At 49.4% G+C, this 18652-nt stretch overlaps 1 protein-coding gene across 1 annotated transcript in view; it reads right to left on the bottom strand.

The window, feature by feature from the left end:
- LOC103670078 (protein sidekick-1) overlaps positions 1–17104 on the bottom strand; it is a 118019-nt gene extending 100915 nt beyond the window's left edge. Inside the window, exons 1-6 of the mRNA XM_040634716.1 lie at positions 16930–17104; positions 15171–15321; positions 14335–14572; positions 5553–5668; positions 3998–4187; positions 1929–2027 (exon numbers count right to left, since the gene is read on the bottom strand). Coding sequence (XP_040490650.1) covers positions 1929–2027; positions 3998–4187; positions 5553–5668; positions 14335–14572; positions 15171–15321; positions 16930–16970 — 835 coding nt within the window. The 5' untranslated portion in view covers positions 16971–17104. The remainder of the gene's footprint in view (positions 1–1928; positions 2028–3997; positions 4188–5552; positions 5669–14334; positions 14573–15170; positions 15322–16929) is intronic.
- Between the last annotated feature and the right edge of the window lie 1548 nt (positions 17105–18652).

Below are 18652 nucleotides of genomic sequence, written 5' to 3'. Positions count from 1 at the left end.
CCTCAGCAGGCTGGAGAGACTCTGCTTCTTAGAGATTCCGGGTACTGTGACAGGTCAGAATTCACATTTTGTGCTCCAGAAAGGTTTCCTGTCTCACGGCAAGCTGGGGACACCCCGTGGGTCATCAGATGCTTAGCCCTGCTCCGTCCAGAAGAGACAGCAGCCGGGTGCAGTGCTGAGGGGCTCCAGGAAACCCCTGGCCAAGCCATGTGCTCACAGACCATCTCCCGCCCCGGGTCTGGAGCACAAGTGCGGGGCCTAACAGGTGTCTGTGATCCCGTCTCATCCCAATGGGGTCCAGAATACACACTTCACCAGCAGCTTTTTTGGCGGCTCGTTGTGGTTTTAAAATAGCAAGAACCTGCAGTTCCAAAAGTCACCCACTTCAGAAAAACTGTACTCTTAGCAAAATACCCCACCCAGCAATTCCGGGAATCACACGAGGAAGGGTCGGACTGAGGAGGGCCCCAGCCTTGCAGCAGATGATGCCGCTACACCCCAGGCTCCGTCTCCCCCGTCCTCATGAAAGAAGAACTCAAAAAATATTTGCCTCTCTCTCTAGTTATCACCTAAAATGCAAACCTGACTATGTCGCTTTGCTGCTCAAAGTCCTTGGGTGATTCCCTACTGACTTCAGCACAGATTTTTGTTAAAAAAATTTTTTAATGAAGTGAAACCCTTTTTCAAACCAAATCTTAGAATTCTAACGTGTAAGGGGTGAATTTCACTACCTGTCGGTAGGCTCAGGTTTATAATCTCCCTATAAACCACTCAGTGTACAAGCTAACACATGTGGGGGTCTGCGGCAGGCTTGGATTGGGGAAATACCCTATTGGATGCTGGCCTGGGTCTAGAGAGTAGACCCAGCTGGGGCCCTGGCCGTTAGATGACCGATTTCATGCATCTGGGTCTCTGGGCACCCCCTGAATGGTGGAGCTGGCCACCCCCAGCCATCCCCAGCCCGGCCCCGCCCACATCTCCCAGCTGGGACCTGTCTACACTCCCACAGGCACAAGGCATTCCGTCTAGCTGAGTGGACGCCCCCCCATTCCCTTCCTTCAGGACTCCAGGGGTCACTCGTCTGCAAGACCCAGCTCCAAAGCCACCTTCCACCCGCTGCGAGCCCCTCAGCCCAGGGGACCTGCTTGTGCAGCATCTTGTGAACTTCGATCAGTCACCTATCACATTGCATTGTCCTTGTGCCTCTCCCCGACGGCGCTGTGGGCCACTCGAATCCTGAGGACGGGCGCATCTAGTTCACTCCTCACTGCCCACCATGCACTTGACGCTGTGCACAGGGGAGGCCCTGAATTTCTCATGGTGAAAGGATGACTAAATAAGGGAACCAATGATTTTTTTTTTTAAATAAAACTTGCTGCCTTTGGGAAACTAAGAAAAATTAAGGCTTTTCATCAATGCTATCAGAGTTGCCCCCTGAACGAAACGTTAAGAGTAAACAATTTCCCGGGGACCCAAGGCACACAATTCACTCTGGAAACTTCTTAAAAGGATGAGATGGAGGCCCCACAGCCGAGGATGTTTCCTGGAACTTGGGAGTGAAGCCCGGGTCTCTGGCTCCCATGAAAAACAAGGCCGCTGCTTCCCAGACGCCCATGGAAACAGCCTGGTTATTTCAGAGCTGAAGGAAGGGCCAATTACAGATGGTTTTGTTGTGAACCATGAACAAATGGAAGAAATTCTGGGTTAACAAAATGTAAATTTCAACCCGCAAAGAAACCTCAGCCCACAGCTCACAAGACAGTAGAGGGTCCCACATTTCTCAGCGCAGTAAGTGCTGGGCTGTGGCAGGCAGGATTTTTTTGTTGTTGTTGTCCAACCTCTTTGACATGTAATAAGAACAGATGAAATCAATGTAATTGCTATTTCCCTCTGAGCTATGATCTCTTTAATCACGGCCGCTTCCTTACCCAGAATGATGCCGTTGGGCTCCTCCGGCGGCTGCCACACGATCCGCACAGACGTGAGTCTCACCTCTGGGAACACAAGCCTCACGGGAGGGCCCGGGGCTGGAGGGAAGAGAGGAAACCCGTGAGCCAGGGGCCACTACGGTGTGACGGGGGGCACATGACAAGGTTACCACGTTACACAGGACTCTGTGGGCTGGCCGAGCATTCGTGACCACAGGTGACTCTGTTCATGGACCAGACACTCCAAGGCTGTGAGTGACTTTTGGAATCTAGCTGGCACCGTGTGGCCCCCTAATAATGTTGAGAAAACACCTCATTTGGAATCCAGCTCATCTGCTCGTTCAGCTTTCAGAAGCGGTGCTCATAAACCGTGCTGGGAGCCTGTGAGTGCAAAGGGTGGAGGCTGCAAGCACGTCAAGCCCAAGCTCAAGATTCAGCCAATCTGGGCTGAACCCTTCTGGGGGCTTGACACCTGCCAGCAGGTGTTAGATAAATCAAATGGCCTAAAGTCCCTCCCCACTGACAAAGTCACATGTTTTCAATGAGTGATTTTTCTCGTATGCACCGTCTTAGAAAATTAAGAATTGACGTGCACAAACGTGTCTAATGATTCTGTGGGGTGAGGTGCCTTGCCTACCAGCGTCCCTGCCCTCGTAAATGTAGTCACTGAAACGGCTAGGCGAGGGAGTGCGTGGTCAGTACTAGAAATTCTTGTTGGAACTTAATGGATTCCCAGACAAGAGGCAATGGGCTCAGAGCAATGAATACAGAGATAGGATGATGTGTGTTACAGTCATTCAGGGGCTGCTGAATTCTGCCTCTGGCTATTGAGCGGAGAACAGCATTTACAATTTTAAACCTGTGTTTAAATAAACCTGTGACCCTTGCGTTTGGTAACATAAATGTAAGGAGGCTACGGCCTCGCACGCCAGGACCAACTGCACAGATACTCAAATTTTGACGGCTGCCTTACGTGGCCTCCATCCCCTGTGCCATCCCCAAGGCTGATCATCTGGATCACCCTGAAATGAGGGAATGGAAACATGCCTCTAATCGTACTGCGGGAGAAGAAGGAAAGTCATCCTGTGACTTCCAGCCTCCACTTTAGAAAGAGGCAGTTGTGATCGGCCAAGGTTGGAGGCTCCTTGTACTTTTCGTTTGTGGAACCTGGGCCACCATGGCTTCGCACAGTTCTGCAGACAACCTTGAGGCCGCTGCCCCCCGTCAGGCCCCAGCCCCCCAGGAAAGGACGGTATGCAGAGCTCCTTCCTCTCCTCGACTGAAGCCCAGCGCTGTGTCATCTCCCAGCAGAACACAGAGGACCGGTCCAGCTCGGCAGCCGGAGCACCATGGGGGTAACTGAATGACTTCGGCCGACATGTACCAGGAAATCTACAATGGTTTCTCTTCTGCAGGAAGCTTCTGATCCCTAAGGTGGGTGTTGTGTGTGTGTGTGTGTGGGGGGAGAGCAGTATTTTCCTCCAGAATACACATACCCTCTCCGACTATTTGCTACAGTCCGTGTAACGATAAAAATGTAAGAAGAGATAACCTTTAAGTGTATGACATCTGCAAAGTGGAAAAACATATTTGCTGATGATTTAGACTTGCATAAAAACAGAGCCATCAAGAGGTGCCTGTTATTCTGGCCTGGAAGCCTGTGGAGCCCACTGCATTCCACGCAGGAACTTGAAGGGACATTTTGGCCTGCGAATGACAGGAGTGGCTGGCACCACGGAAATCGAGGCTCCCGGGCTGGGAGTGGAGCTCGCAACCCAGTCTGTGTGGACGCCGCCAGCAGGAGCGGCCGGATGTTAGATGGCCCCGCCCGTCCGGCCTTTACTGTGCGGCCTCTGCAGAGTTATGACGGAAATTCGCAGAGGTTCATAATGAGGCTGTAAAAATTCACTCCGGGCTGGAATTGGCCATATAAACGCTCAGTGACTGAAAAACAATTCTGTTTTGTTTTTCTCAACTGAAGAAAGAGGGGGAAAAGTGGTTTGGAAAATTAAATTAAAAATGACAACCGTCCAGGTCGTTTGGGCTGTTCGAGCACGCCGTTACCGTACCGTCGTCCTTGGTGCGCTCCAGGATGAGCGGAGAGCTGGGGACTCCGTTGCCGATGCGGGTGAACGCCAGCACCTGGAGCTCGTACAGCACGAACTTCCGGAGTCCGGCCAGCAGCGCCGACTGCGTGTGGTTCCCTCGCACGACGTGACTGCGGGGCTCGGGGTCCAGGTCTTTGGCCCGGAACAGAATCTGGAGCATTGGTACAAAAGCACGTGTGGTCATGGGGATGCAGGGTGCCAGGAGGGGACCTTTCAACCTCAAGGCACAGACCAACCCCACAACAGCAGTGTTTAAAGCTATGGATCTAGTTTCCCTATGCTGGTATTTGGTAGGGAAGATATCCTCCAGAGCTCACGAGGAGCTGGAGTCATGACCTAGCCGATGGCGGGGGAGCTGCCCTGTGCCATGACTTACAAGATCCGAGACACACAACAGCAGCCACACCAACCACAGCCACTAGAACAGAAACTCGTTTATAAACACAGACGATGTGCTTCCTACAGAAGGAGCCAGAGATCCCTTTGGTTCCCTAGCTTCTTGGGAATTGGACCCCTGCCTCAGGAGAATTGCTGTAGTTCCCTGAAGCCTGGGCTGCGGTCCCCCTGGGCTCCATGCTGCTGCCCACACATGGACACAGCACCCTGGGAGGCTCCCCTCCTTGGCCCTGCCTGTTCTGCTGGTTTGGTAAGTCCTCACTCACAGCTCACCCTTCCTGAACTGGTCCTTTAGCTGGGGACCCAAAAGGCCATCAAAGACGGTGGTACTCAGGGAGCAGCTTGCACACGGCTTGCAAGCTCTCTTGTCTGGGACCCCGCTATGTGGTGTGGCGTTCTGCTCCCTGCACCTGCCCCAGTGAGATCACCGTGTCCAACGCGGCCTGAGGGAGCAATCTGACTGCCCAGGAGAACAGGAAGGGAAAACAGACACTAGGGATCGAAACCACGGAAAGCCTGGGTGTGGCCAGAGGCTGGGCATGGTATAACAGGTGGGGGTGGCCCTGCTGGCCACATCCAGGAAAATCCATCCCGCCGCTCAGGGGAGGTGATGGAAACAGAAACACAGGTGCGTAAGTGCAGGTAAGACTGAACCCAGTAAGAGCTCCCGAAAGGCAGGAAGGCACTCGCCCCTCCTGCTGCCACCATTGCCCTGGACTGCCCAGGATGCTGGTGGGCCCATGCACGTGCAAGTAGCTAAGAATACCAACTCCGCACGCACTAGGAGCAACGCGCATCTCACAAAATCAAACCCCCTTCCTTCTCAGACCAGCCTCAGGGCCAGCCGCCACGATCACTCCCACTGTACAGGCCAGGAAGCAGAGGCTCGAGTGTAAGTAGCCAGCTTCCATCCATGCCTTGTTTGGGCCTATGTTAGGAGGTTGTCCCCAGGCCTCGTCCCCAGATGGGAATGAAGTCTAGAGGAAAGAACACATGTGAACATCACAACACGGGCTGGTGCCACAGGTCTGGAAGATGCTCTGCGCTCCTTGGTCTAAGGGAGTGACACGCAGGGTCTCCTGCACAGCCTACGCACGGGATGGTCACCTCCGACACATACCTTGTAGCCCAGTATGAGCCCGTTCTGGTCCTGTTCAGGCACCGAAGCCCACGTCAGTAAAATCTGGGTGGAGCTGACGGCCTCAGCGGACACGTTTTCAGGGGCGGCTGAAGGAACTGCAAAGGATGAGTAAAATAGATTGGTACCCAAAGTCCAAAGGCTTCTATAAATAAAGGTCCAATTTTTACCCAATCAAGTTGTCCTTGAAAGAGCAACGGATTCTGAGCATTTTGGAGTGATCAGATTAAGCCTGCAGAGGTATCACAGAAATGTAAATCTCTTTAATATTAGCAACAAATTCCACAAATCCTGGGTATTTAGGAGCTCAATTTTACCTGAATCTACCCAGCAAGAAAATCTGCTTGGTCTGTTTTTATATTAACTTGTGGAAGCTACAGACTTTGATCTCAAATGGGAAATCCTCACTCTCACACACCAGTTCAGTGACATCTCTAAACGTGGCATTTTGAGAGGGGCTGGGGTGCCGGAGAGAGGAGGGGACATTATCATCCACACAAAGGGGAGCAGAGGGGAGGGATGAGTACACACCCTGTGCTGAGGGTCTTCAGAGCCACAGTCGCCTCGAACAGCCACAGTAGCCCAGTGAGGCAGGGGCAATTACCCCATTCTGCAGATGGAGAAACCAAGGCTGGAGGGCTCTCCATACATTCCGTGTCGCTGAGTGCTTTTCACAATGAGATGGGCCCGTGGAGGTGAGCTGTGGAACTCTTGACCCATGCATGTGGAAGAGAACGTTTTTACTCTCTTCTGTTTATGTATGTCACTGAACTAATTTTAAGTTGTCTCATGTGTTGGCAGTGGTTTGGACAGAACGTGTATAAAGACAACAGTGAAACTTTAAAAGCAAGGCTTTCTATTCTAGATCATCTCAATTTGCTTTGAGAATTTCCTTGTGAACCCACTTAAACTTTATTCAGACAGAAAAGATAGACCCAGAGCTCCCAGCAAAGTCAGGGGATGCAGTGTTCACGGACAGGCACCGAGCACAAGGCAGCTGTCAGCTGTGGCCTGGAGGTCACACCACCCGCCACCCTCCAGAGCCTCCGGGGTTGAACAGGAGGCGAAAACCTGCAAGTCCACCGGGTTTCATGGACAGAGTGATATGGGATAGGACTCTGGCACTCAGAGTGGGAGGGATCACTCTGCGGAGGAGGGAATGGAGGCTCTGAGTGGTCACCTGGCCTGCCCACATCACTAACAAGTGTAAAGTCACCACCTGAAGCCAGGAGGCCTTGAGGTGTCCACAGGGAAGCGACAAGCTCACAGGCTCTGGAGCAAGACCACACTCAACAAGAGTCCCGAGCCGTGTGGCCTGGGGAAGCTGGTCTTCTCCTCTGGGCCTTGATTGTCCCATCTATGAAATGGTCCAGTGCGGCCCACCCATCCTCGAGCCTGCCTTCCCTCCCTCCTGGTGCTCAGCACTGGGCTTTGAGATGAGCAGGTGACCAATGGCTCTCTGTTCTGAAAAAGGGAGACAATGACACCATAACCTGCCTTCCCTACGGGAGGAGGGTGAGTGAAAGGTTGCCAAGCAACCGGCACCCACGGTGTCCACTCCCTTCTCTGCCGTCCCACTGGGGCTCTGTGAACAGAAGGAGGGGCGCCTTCAAGTGCACCTCAGAAGCAGGAATGCTCCGCTCATGGGGGCTCTCTCCACCCTCTCATTCATTCATTCATTCATTCATTCATTCATTCATTCACACAAGTACTCTTTCCTCCTAGCAAAGTGGCTGCTGGTAGCTAACTCAGTCATTTACTCTGAATATACAAAGTAACAGGGGTTTGGACAATAACGCTGCTCTCTGACATTTGCTTCCTGGATTTTCTTCACTGAAGTGATTTGGTTTTTGTTATGGGTTGAATTGTGTACCCCCCGCCCCCGCCCCCGCCCCCGCCCCGGCCTCCACACGCTGAAGTCCTAACCCCTGGTAGGTCAGAATGTGACCTTATTTGGAACTAGGGTCATTGCATATGTCATTAGTTAGATGAGGCCATACTGGAGAAGGGCAGCTAATCCAACATGACCGGCGTCCTTCTAAGAACGCCACAGGAAGAGACAGACGCACGCAGGGAGGCTGCCATGGGAAGTCTGGAGGGACGCAGCCACGAGCCCAGAAGCCACCGGGAGCTGGGACAGGGGCCTGGAGCAGATCTTTCCCCAGAGTCTGCAGAGGAGTGTGGCCCTGCCAAAGCCTGGGTGTTCAGCTTCTGGCCTTCAGGATGGTGAGAGAGTGAATCTGTGTTGTTTTAAGCCCGCAGTCTGGGGTGCTTTGTTATGGCGGCTGTGGGAAACTCACACCGTCTTTAAGAAAAAAGCACCAGGATTCGTGTAGGTCCTAGAAGTGCTATTACCTTATCTGGCAGCTTGGCCAGGTCACTACTGCCACCAGAGTGGTTCCTGCAGACAGAGGCTGAGGGGAGAAACCAAGGAGAGTCCGACAGGGCATGCTGCTGAGGGAACATGGAGCCAGGGGTGAGGGCCAGGGCTTGGCACCTTCTGGTTCCCAGAGAGGGGAGTCACGGAGGCTTCCTGGGGGCAAACCCCTCGGCTCTAGCCCCAACATAATGTGACTTCCTTGGCCTCCATGGCCCAGTGGCAGTCCTGACCCCTTCTACTCACCACATCAACAGTCTTCAGAACACAAGAGTTAGACTGGCTGCCCGTGGTGGTCAGCCAGCGTGTCCCCAGAACAGAAGAGTTACCTGTTAGTGCCTGTTTGCTTAAGGGTTCAGGGATCTTCCTTATACGTTTAGAGAAAGATAATGCCAGTCAGCCCACATCTGATAGATAAGACTTTTTCTTCCCAAATATGTCAGTTGAGAGTCATTCATATGGTTTGTCAGTCATTCAACAAAACAATATTAATTTATCCAAGCAGCTAAGTGTCACAAAAAAGAATATTTTTAATTTCAAGCTTACTCAGCCCTCTAAGGGAAGCATGCTTGCCACCCACGCTTCCCAGTGTCCCCTGTGCTTTCTGGTTCACGACCACTCAAAGAATAGGCAAGCCTACAATTTATCTGACTTTAGGGTAAGATGAGAACTCCAAAGGCGCTGCGTGCCCACAACAGCAGTGCTGTGTTCTAAGAGAGGCCATTGTCACAGCGACACAACGCGTCCATCTCTCTAATCTGTAACGGATTCCTGCAGGCCCGTCTTTGACACCGTGAGTGCTCAGTCCTCGCTATGGGTCTACAAATAATACTGGTTTTCTAGGGTGTGGTAATATGTACTTCCCTTTCTTGAAGGGCACTCACAGCCCTAGAGAGGGAAGGCCACCTGGCGAGGGGGGTGACCCAGACATGGTGCCAAGAGCATGGCTGGGTCTCCAAGGAGGGGAGCCACAGAAAATGGCCACATTCAGGATTACAGTGTCAGTGGATTCAGATCCCACCAGGATTCAATCTGACATTTAGTTACAAAGTATCTATGTTTTAAGATTTGGTTAAAAATCTTACCCATTATCTGTTTTGAGGTAGATTCAACTCCCTGTCCAACCTGCCATCTTGCATTTGGGGACAGTCCTAGAGATTCCCTTTCATGAAGAACAATCCTGATTAAATCACTTCTCTCGTCCTTCATTTGCTCTCTCTCCTCTACGGGACTCCTCACTGCTCAGTCTTTTGATGGTTAGGGCTCATTTATTCTTATATCATAATAAATCATAGGATGTCATGAAGCCAGTTAGACCGTACTTCAAAATGGGAAACGTCATTTCAATGTGGTTCAAAACGTTCTGCTCTGTGCTTCCCACACCGGCTTTCTGTATGCCCATGACTGTGCCGTATGTGAGTACCCACGTGTGGCCATCTCCACGAGACATGGGTCTGCAGTTCTGTTCTCTCCATCAGCTCCCTCCTCTCCTTCTCTCCCCATGAGCTGTACTCCATCACTGGCCTTTGCAACCCCTGCACCCTCTCCTACCCATCCCCAAGGGCTGAGCAGTGCCTGGCAGGATCTGTTCTTGGAAGGGGTGATTCGTCTGCTGGACCAGGGAAGGCAAGACATCAAAACTGTTGCAACAGGAGGGGCCTGCTGGTCAGAGGTGAGGGGCTGCCCCCAGCAGGAGGTTCTGGAAGCACTGTTCAGAGGTGGAGTTGCCGAAGGCCCCAAAGGACCAGCAACATTGGAAGGGGTGCCAGAGAATGCCCCATGTTGGGGGGACTGATGTGTGAGCACCAGTACTTTTGGGGGAGAGATCAGCCTAAGAGGGGTCCTGAGGAGCCCACTTTTCTGGCATTAAAATTGTCTGAAGTCTGAGTCATCTCATCTTGAAATGAAGATCAATGACCCTATTATTGAATTTGTGATGAAAACACCTGCAGAACAAACATCCCATTAAAAACTAAAATATAATTTTCTGTAAGCCAGAACCCTCAAAATAAGAAAGAATGTGAAAGCGTAAGGCAAAACTTACATTACAAGTACAATTTCTAGACCAAAAGCTTTCTCAACAAGCAAACGATAAATGTGGTAATACCGAAGTCGAGGCAGTTAGTTCTGGGGGCCGCCTATGATTCTCCTTTAGCTATGCGTACCTATGTCTGTATTGGTTTTCGTCAACCAAGACAAACACAAACGCATTATGCCTTTTTTTTATACCAAAGCCATAACTCGATATTAACTATAACACAGAGATGTCTACAAAAACAAACAATATTGTTCAAGAGAGTCTCCTCGTGGTTATTGAGTAGGAGACAACACAAGGTTGTCTGAAGGGAACAGAGGTAGAAGAAAGCATCTGGGGTGAGTTGACACATAGAGTGGTCTCCTCAGCCTTCTCCTGATGACTATAAAGGGAGCTCTGTGGCAGCTGAACAGATTTTTACAAAAATATAGTCTTACCTCAGCAATTTTGCCATGGGTTTACTTTGTTTTTTGAGAGTGTTCTTTGGAAATTTAACAAAACAGTATTATTTTCCATTTTTATTCCATTTTATTCATCCTTACATGTCATTTTAGCTTACAGTTTTCTGAACAAAATCCTTGAAAGTAATTTAGCTGAGTGTAACACTTGAGGTTAACAGTTATTTTCTCTCAGGTCCTTCAAGATTATTCTTACTCCATTATGATTCCATTGTTCCATTGTCTTCTGGCCTCCACTATTCTTGAGAAGTTGGCTCCAAATCGTCTGCCTTCTGTAGTAAGATGCCTTCACTCCAAGTGTTTTTAAGATTTTCTCTTTGGCTTTCATGCTCTACAGTTGCAGCATATTGCATTTTGGTGTGGATTTATTTCATTTATTCTGTGCAGGATTCACTTTTCTTCAGTCTGATAAAGTATCAATTCTGAAGGTGCTTGGCAATTATCTCCCCACATTTTCTCATTCTCATCTCTTCTCTCCTTCCCCTCCAAGTTGTATTAGATATATGTTGGACCTTCTCAATCTATTCTTTGTGTCTTTTAACCTCTCGACCATATTTTCAGTCTCCGTGTCTTTGTGCTGTATTTTAAGTTATTTACTCATATCTAGCTTCCAATTTGGTAATTCTCTCTTTAGCAGTGTCTAAACTGCTTTTCACCTAATGGTAATGTTTTATTTTCAGTGGCTGTGTCCTATTTGTCTTAAAAAGTGCTTTAAATGTGGCATCTTACTCTTTACCTAAAGTTTTAGTGGTTTCTTTTCATAATTTAAGACTAGTCTTATTTTATATTTATCCCAGGTCTATTGGGATATAATTGATACACCACATTGTGTAAGATTAATGTACAACATGTTGACTTGAGACACATATGTACTGCCAAGAGACTGCCACCATAACATGAGCTAACACCTGCATCAGTCACAAAATTATTGTCCCTTTCTTGTAGTGAGAACATTTAAGATCTACTCTCTTAGCAACTTTCAAGTATATAATACAGTATTATTAACTATAATGACTATGCTTTACATAAGATTACTCAGAACTTACTCACTTTACAAGTGGAAGTCTTTAATAATTTTAAATATACTTATTGCATATTCTCTTTCATACTAGTATGTATTTTAAAGCAATAAGAGCCCTATTTCCTCCCTTCCTTCCTTCCTTCTTCCTTCCTTCCTCCCTCCCTCCCTCCCTCCCTCCCTTCCTTTCTTCCTTCCTTCTCTCATTCCTTCCTAAAAAAGATTGTATTCTTACTCATGGCAGAGTATTTTCTTGTGTGTTTAAAAATTGTACTTCATTGGGGCGCCTGGGTGGCACAGCGGTTAAGCGTCTGCCTTCGGCTCAGGGTGTGATCCCGGCGTTATGGGATCGAGCCCCACATCAGGCTCCTCCACTATGAGCCTGCTTCTTCCTCTCCCACTCCCCCTGCTTGTGTTCCCTCTCTCGCTGGCTGTCTCTATCTCTGTCAAATAAATAAATAAAAATCTTAAAAAAAAATTGTACTTCATCTTTTAAAAGTTGATTTTTATTTGGGACAAGTTGGCTGTGGCAATATCTCCCCAGAGATGTTTCCTTCTTTGGTTGCCCAGAAAGTCTGGCCTAGAACCATGTTTCTTTCTTTCTTTTTCTTTTTTCATTTTTTTGTCTTTTAAAAAATTATGTTTTGTTTTGTTTCATTTATTGGGGTATAGTACATAGTATTTCAGGAGGAGTGGATCACTGTTTCCCCCAGGGTAAGAAGATTTTCTGGTCAGTGAGGATGCTCTTCATGGCCTTCCAATGATCTACAAAGTGTACAATCTCTGAACCATATTTATTTTAGTAACATTTAATACATGTTATTGTCCAGCTTGTTTTTTTATTTTGTTTTATCCACCTTAAGGGTGTGAACTAGTATCTCATGGTGGTTTTGATTTTCATTTCCCTGTCGGTGAATAATGTTGAGCATCCTTTCATGTGATTTACTGACCATTTGTATGTCTTCTTTGGAGCAATGCCTATTCAGATCCTATGTCCAGTTTTTAATTGGGTTGTCTTTTCATTGTGGAGTTGTAAGAGGTTTTCTTATATACATCCTGGATGTGAGACCCTTATCAGATGAATGATTTGCAAATACCTTCTATGATTGGGGGACTGTTTTTCATTGTTGTTGTTTTTGTTTCTTTATAGTATTCTTTGAAACATAAAGGTTTTCATGTTAATGAAGTATAAGTTTTTCTTTTGTAGGTTGTGCTTTTGGTGTCTGGAACCAAGTTTTACATTAATTTGTTTTCTAGGAGTTTCTGGACCAGACAGACTAAATTAAGAACTCAAACCTGAATCAGGCACAGGACTTAGAGTTACATTTTTGTTCCTATTCAGCGTCTGGGTAGACGGGTGGGCAGAGATTTTCAGTTTCCCCTTTCAAAGAGGGTACGGAATTCAGGAGCCTTGTCTGTGTGCAAGGGCCTTGATTCTAACTCCCCACCTTGTGCAGACTCATAGCTGAACCTCCTGTTCCTGGATGGGCACCTTGTCACGAGTCTTGAAGTTCCCAGGATGGATGCCCCCCCATGGCAATCCCCCAGGGCAGCCACACCAGCTCAGCACCTACTGCTTCAGACCCTGTGTGCCTCTGACATCTGGGGATTTCCTCTGTTTTTCTTATGAGGACATTGATAAATTTGAAATCTCAAAAAATGATATTTTGTCCATAATTTTCTAGTTAGTTATAGCAAAGTTTTTTTTTTTTTAATATTTTCTAGCTCTGCCTGTTACTGGGGTTAGAACAGTCCCCTTAGAAGGTTTCAAGTCCTCTTCTTTGTCATAAAGACTCGGATACTGAATAGAGCTTTTTAAAATTCCATGTGATCGCAGAGCCACAAGCTGAGCGTAGTGTCTCAATCTTTTATTTCTAATATAATAAAATCTACAGCCTGAAAGAAAGCCAGGAAGGCATCTGAGGCAGCCCAGCTACTCCGGCAAACCCCTCTTCAAATATCGGTCCTCTTGGAAGGGGAGCGGTATGCTTCCTTCTCTTCAGGAGACAACCTCGCCATTTCAGACCAGGTGGGAAGGACTGGTCTGTGTCACAGTGTGTATTTAAACGTGACAGCAGCCCTCTTTGTCACTCACAAACTCAAACCAGGCTAGCAGGGGTCCCCCAAACCACAGGTCAGCCCGCAAAGCCAGCAGGTCAGGGGAACACACTGGTCCTTACCAGAATGCACACAGACTACTGAGTGCTGACCCAAAGCATTTTCCTTTCCTCCCTGGCCACCAGCAGTAACCCCGAGCCTGGTGGCTCTGTGCGGAGGGATGCGTGTCATTTCTGGACAGGTGTTGGGGGCAGGGGTGCCCGTTCTTTGCGCTTTCTTCTTCCTCAGGCACAGGGCACAGATGAGGATTAGGCCTACAGCACAGCAGAGCCTGGGTCCCCGAATCACGAGGAAGAGAGCCACCCGCTGTCCTACTCCATGATGAGTGAGAAATGAAGCTCTATTGCGTCACGGCACTCGAACCTTTGAGGGGCTATTTGTTAGTGCAGGGAGACTATCTTAACCCATCCCACACACTACTTCATCAAGAGGAGGTCCGGAGTGCCTTGTGTTATAAAGATCTCCCTTAGAATCTCTATACACCCTTGCTTATTATCACTGATGGTGAAAATTATACTGATTTAAAAGATAACACCATGAGTGCAGTCCCCAGTAAGATCCATATTAATTTCAAATTAGTGGCGTGGACTCTAATGACTTTTTCCTGAACTTACCATCGAGGTTGACCTAATTACTGGGTTAGGAATGTGTCAGCATAGACACAGTGGGGACTGAGCAGTGAGATGCGACGTAGGGACTGGGGGACACGGAGCCCCATCTCTAGGGAGACCCAGGTCGGGGCTGAGCCTCCGCCTCACCTGACTCCCGCGTGCGGCCCCGCACCGTCTCGCTCCAGGGCCCGGCCCCGATGGCGTTGAACGCCTGCATCTGGAGTTCGTACTCTGTCCACTCCTCCAGCCCCTCGATGGTGAACTCCCTCTCCAGCCGGTCGTTGATGACTTGTGCCAGCGCCGGAGCCTGGAGGTCGGGGCGCCAGTACCTAATCCTGTAGCCCACCGACTCGGGGTTCCCATTGTACTGGGAATCGGGCAGCGGCTGGAAGCAAATGACACACATGGTGAGCCGACATCTCAGACCCGCCACCTGTCGAGATCCCCAAGCGTCGGCCTGTCCTTAGCAGACCAATTCCATGGAAAATATTTTCTGGGGGGAATAGTCTTAGAACCTTTACTGTGTTGTTCCCTGGAACTTTCCTTCTGTTAATTAAATGAAATCCTGTCAGTAACTTTGGCTGGACATAATTTCTTTTAATACATTTTGGCTTAATTTTGTGGGGGAAATGTTCTGAATAAATATCAAGCTGGCTCTCCTACAAACATTGAGTATTGGCTCCGTGTTGACCCAGCTTAAGGGACTTATAGGTCCAGCCTGTGGCACCACTGGCTTCCCTCCCCCAAAGAATATCCCTCCGTTCCAAAAAGCCAGTGAGTAATGCTCCTCATTAACAGGATTGCCTGGGCTGGTCTGCAACCCAACACCAACTGTAAAATATAATACTTTTTGGTTTAACGGAGAGATTAGCTTAGACTGGGACAAAGCCATGACTAAGACATTGCTAAGCTCTGGTTTCACATGCAGACCCTGGATACTCAAGGCGACTGTCCCTGCAGCCAACTTCCGGCCCCCAACTCACCACCCAGCGGAGCCGCAGGCTGGTCTCGCTGGCCGTCCGCACAGTGATGCTGGTGGGAGCCACATCGGGGGGGGCCTGCAGGGTCTGGATGACCCGGGATGACTGGCTGAAGGGGCTAGCACCAACGATGTTCACCTGCCTCATGCGAAATCTGGAGGTAAAATCGTGGACACAGTTACTCTGTAGGAAAAGGCCACATGGACAGACGGACAGAACAAAAATCCACAACCTTCTCAGAAGTGCGGCTCTGTGTCCACCTGTGTTGTGAAGGCTGTTGCCCAAGGACACCCTCTTTCCACCTGGTTTCATGAAAAAAGGCAAATTGCATATTTGGCCCTTTCCCCCCAGGGCCTCCAAAGAATGGTAAATTTGTTCCAACGCAAAGATTTTAAATTCCCAAGCGATGAGTAACTGAATGGGTTACATGGCCGGACATCTGTGCCATCAAATGCCATTGGCTGATTCGTGTTTAGGGTAAGGTCGGGGAATTAGCAGTTGAGGAGCCAAATGACGGCCTTGAGAGTGTGGTGTTGTTTCAATGAGCACAGGTGGCTGCACCCCATTCTCTGTTGGCTCAGGGAAGGAGCACTGGCCCCAGAACCCACAACCCAGGACCCCATTGGTAACCGGGAGCTGAGGCAAATCAGACTTGCCCCCATTTCCTTACCTATAAAACGAGAGTGGAGTGGACGTGCCTTAGAGCCTCAGTTAATGTTTTCAGTTCTCTCTCCCGTATTTATTTGTACGATTACTTGGAGTGAACTTCTGCCTAGGAAACGCGCCCTGAACATACTCACCACAGAGGCTGGAAGAGGACGGGGGGCTCCCATCACAGTTTCTGACCTTGGATGCAATGTATAGCTCGTACCAGTTTCACAGGGTAAACTTGGAGCCCCTGCAGCTCGTTTTTTGAGAACTGTTTTTCTCTAAAAATGATTGTATGGCGCTTAATTCGTCCGCTCTGATCTCACGGAGGATGTCACAATGAACAGAGGCTGAACAGCCGCTCTCATTAGGCATTGTTTTAAAAAGCTCTAACGTCGGTATTATACCGAAAAAAATGTTCTTCACGAAGATGTAATGTCACCTTTTACTCTCTGAATTAGTCATTCTTAGTCTTTTACTCCCTGATCTTATGAAATGTATCCGTCCTGGCAGAGCAATGACATTATCAAACTCAACATCTGGTGATAACTGGAAATTTCATCTCGGTCAATGATCTTACGGGAAGTTATAACGTCTCTAACGGCTTGTGATCACGCTACCCTTTGTTAAGGCCAAGGATTTACTGCCTGGATAGGTTTCAGGATCAAGAAGCAAAAGGTTTTGTGGTGAGTTAAGTGCTTGATTAGTGAGCCCCACAACTCCTGGGTCCCGGAAGGGGGAAGCAGAGGACGTTCCCGGGACGGCTGCTCTGTTTACACACAGCATGTTAATGGGCCCAAGGGGTCGTGGAGTTTGTGAGGAAAAGCCCCACATCGCGGCCGCCTGTGGCTCTTGGTACTGAGCCTAATGGAAGAGTGAGCTATTGCAGCTGGCGTTGATGGCAGGAGCACTGCTAATCCAGCATCGGGGATACACTGACTCTGGGAATAATACTCAGCCATGTATCTTGCTCCTAAGGTTCAAGGTACTGTTACTGCCCCTTGGAAATGTCTCAGTTACATGCATGTAACTGGGTTTTGCTCTTGCAGGCTGAAGCCACCTGTTGGTGTTGCCAGCCTTCCTCCTATGGCGGTTTGTCACCTGCTGCTCTCACCTGTAATGAGTGTAGGGCGTGAGGTTTGGGATCTCCAGCATCTGGGCGTCAGGCTCATTCTCCTCCTCATAGAGGCTCACCCACTCCTCCTCATCACCAATGGCTCCAACCTATGGGAAAGATGATCCTCAGAGGGGCTGGATAAGCTGTGGCGCAGAGGCTGCCATTCACAGGACGTGCAGCCGCCTGGTGTGTGCCGGGCTGGGCAGACCCAGCCGTGTCCCCCACATGGGCAGATAATTGGATCTTGCACACACACCCTCAGTTTAAGCCCTGGAGACATGGCTCCTGCTATTCCCGCCAAGGTCAGGACCCAGAGGATGAAGTCGCTGGGAACAAACCTCCCAGGGCTAGCCAACCGTGGGAGAGGACCTCCCACGCCATCCTGTCCTTCCTCCTGGAGGAAAGAACAAGCACGGGCCTTGCACAGAGAAGGACTGGTCGCTGCCCTGGGAGCCTGACCAGCAGGCCAAGTCAAGAGAGCCACGAGGGGAGACACCATGACTGCATGCCAGCCAGGAAAGCCCTAATTCTCCCATGCAGGTTTCTGCATCCCTGGGCCAGGCACACTCAGCTTTGTGCAGTCTGTGTGGCTCTGGGGGACCCAACAGACGTGTGTGGAGGGAAGGCTGGGAGCAGAGAAGGGGTTTCAGGCCAAACAAGCTGGGGTGAGGCGGGTCAGCCCAGGGCCCTTTGCTTTTAATGCTTCATAAATGTGTCAGACGACAATGCAGTAACATGCTCATTAATCTTGCAGAGAGGCCAGTCGGCAAGAGCCCAGGTGGCTGGAGGACGGCACCAGGATTTGAAGTCTTGGAAAACTGGAGAAAGGTACAGGAGGTTGTGGAGGAGGCCAAGCGGACACAGAGCCTCCAGAAAGCTAAATGCAAACTCAAAGCTCTAAATACTTTGAAAACATGGCAACACTCTAGCAGTTCCTCAAAAAGTTAAAAGTAGAATGACCCTATGGGCCAGCAACTCCACGCCCAGGTGGATGCCGGAAAGACCCGGAAGGTGGTTCTCTAGCAAGCACGCGAGCACATGTGTTCACGGCGGCTCTCTTCACAACAGCCGAAGGGCAGGCCCACACGAAGGCCCGTCAGCGGATGCACAGATGAACACCGCAGTGTGTCCACATGGGGGCCTACAACGTGGGTGAGCCTCAAAGACAGGATGCTGAGTGAGAGAAGCCAGACCCCAAAGGCACCTTAAATGATTCTACTTCATAAAATTGACAGAATACGTAAATCCACAGAATCAGAACACAGATGGGCGGGTGCCAGGGGCTGAAGGAGGAGGGAACAGGAGTCACTGCTTAATGGGATGGCATTTCCTTTTGGGGTGATGAAAATGTTTGGGAACCAGGCAGAGGGGGTGGTTGCACGACATCATGAATGCACTAACCTAAGAACTGCGCACTTTAGATCGGTTAGCTTTACGTTATATGAATTTCACCTCACTTTAAAAAAAAAGTGGTCAGGGGTGCCTGGGTGGCTCAGTGGGTTAAGCGTCTGCCTTCGGCTCAGGTCATGATCCCAGGGTCCTGGGGTCAAGCCCCGCACGGGGCTCCCTGCTCAGCGGGGAGTCTGCTTCTCCCTCTCCCACTCCCCTTGCTTGTGCGTGCTTGCTCTGTCAGATAAATAAAATCTTCCAAAAAAAAAAAAAAGCGTTAAGATGTGGGACTGGCCAGAAACATCTGGTGGATAAAGATCTGGAGATCAGA

The sequence above is a fragment of the Ursus maritimus genome, unplaced genomic scaffold (assembly GCF_017311325.1).
Source record: "Ursus maritimus isolate PB19 unplaced genomic scaffold, ASM1731132v1 scaffold_2, whole genome shotgun sequence".
Lineage (NCBI taxonomy): Eukaryota > Metazoa > Chordata > Mammalia > Carnivora > Ursidae > Ursus > Ursus maritimus.
The sequence above is the reverse complement of the archived record's forward strand: the minus strand, read 5'-3'. Positions and strand labels throughout refer to the sequence as shown.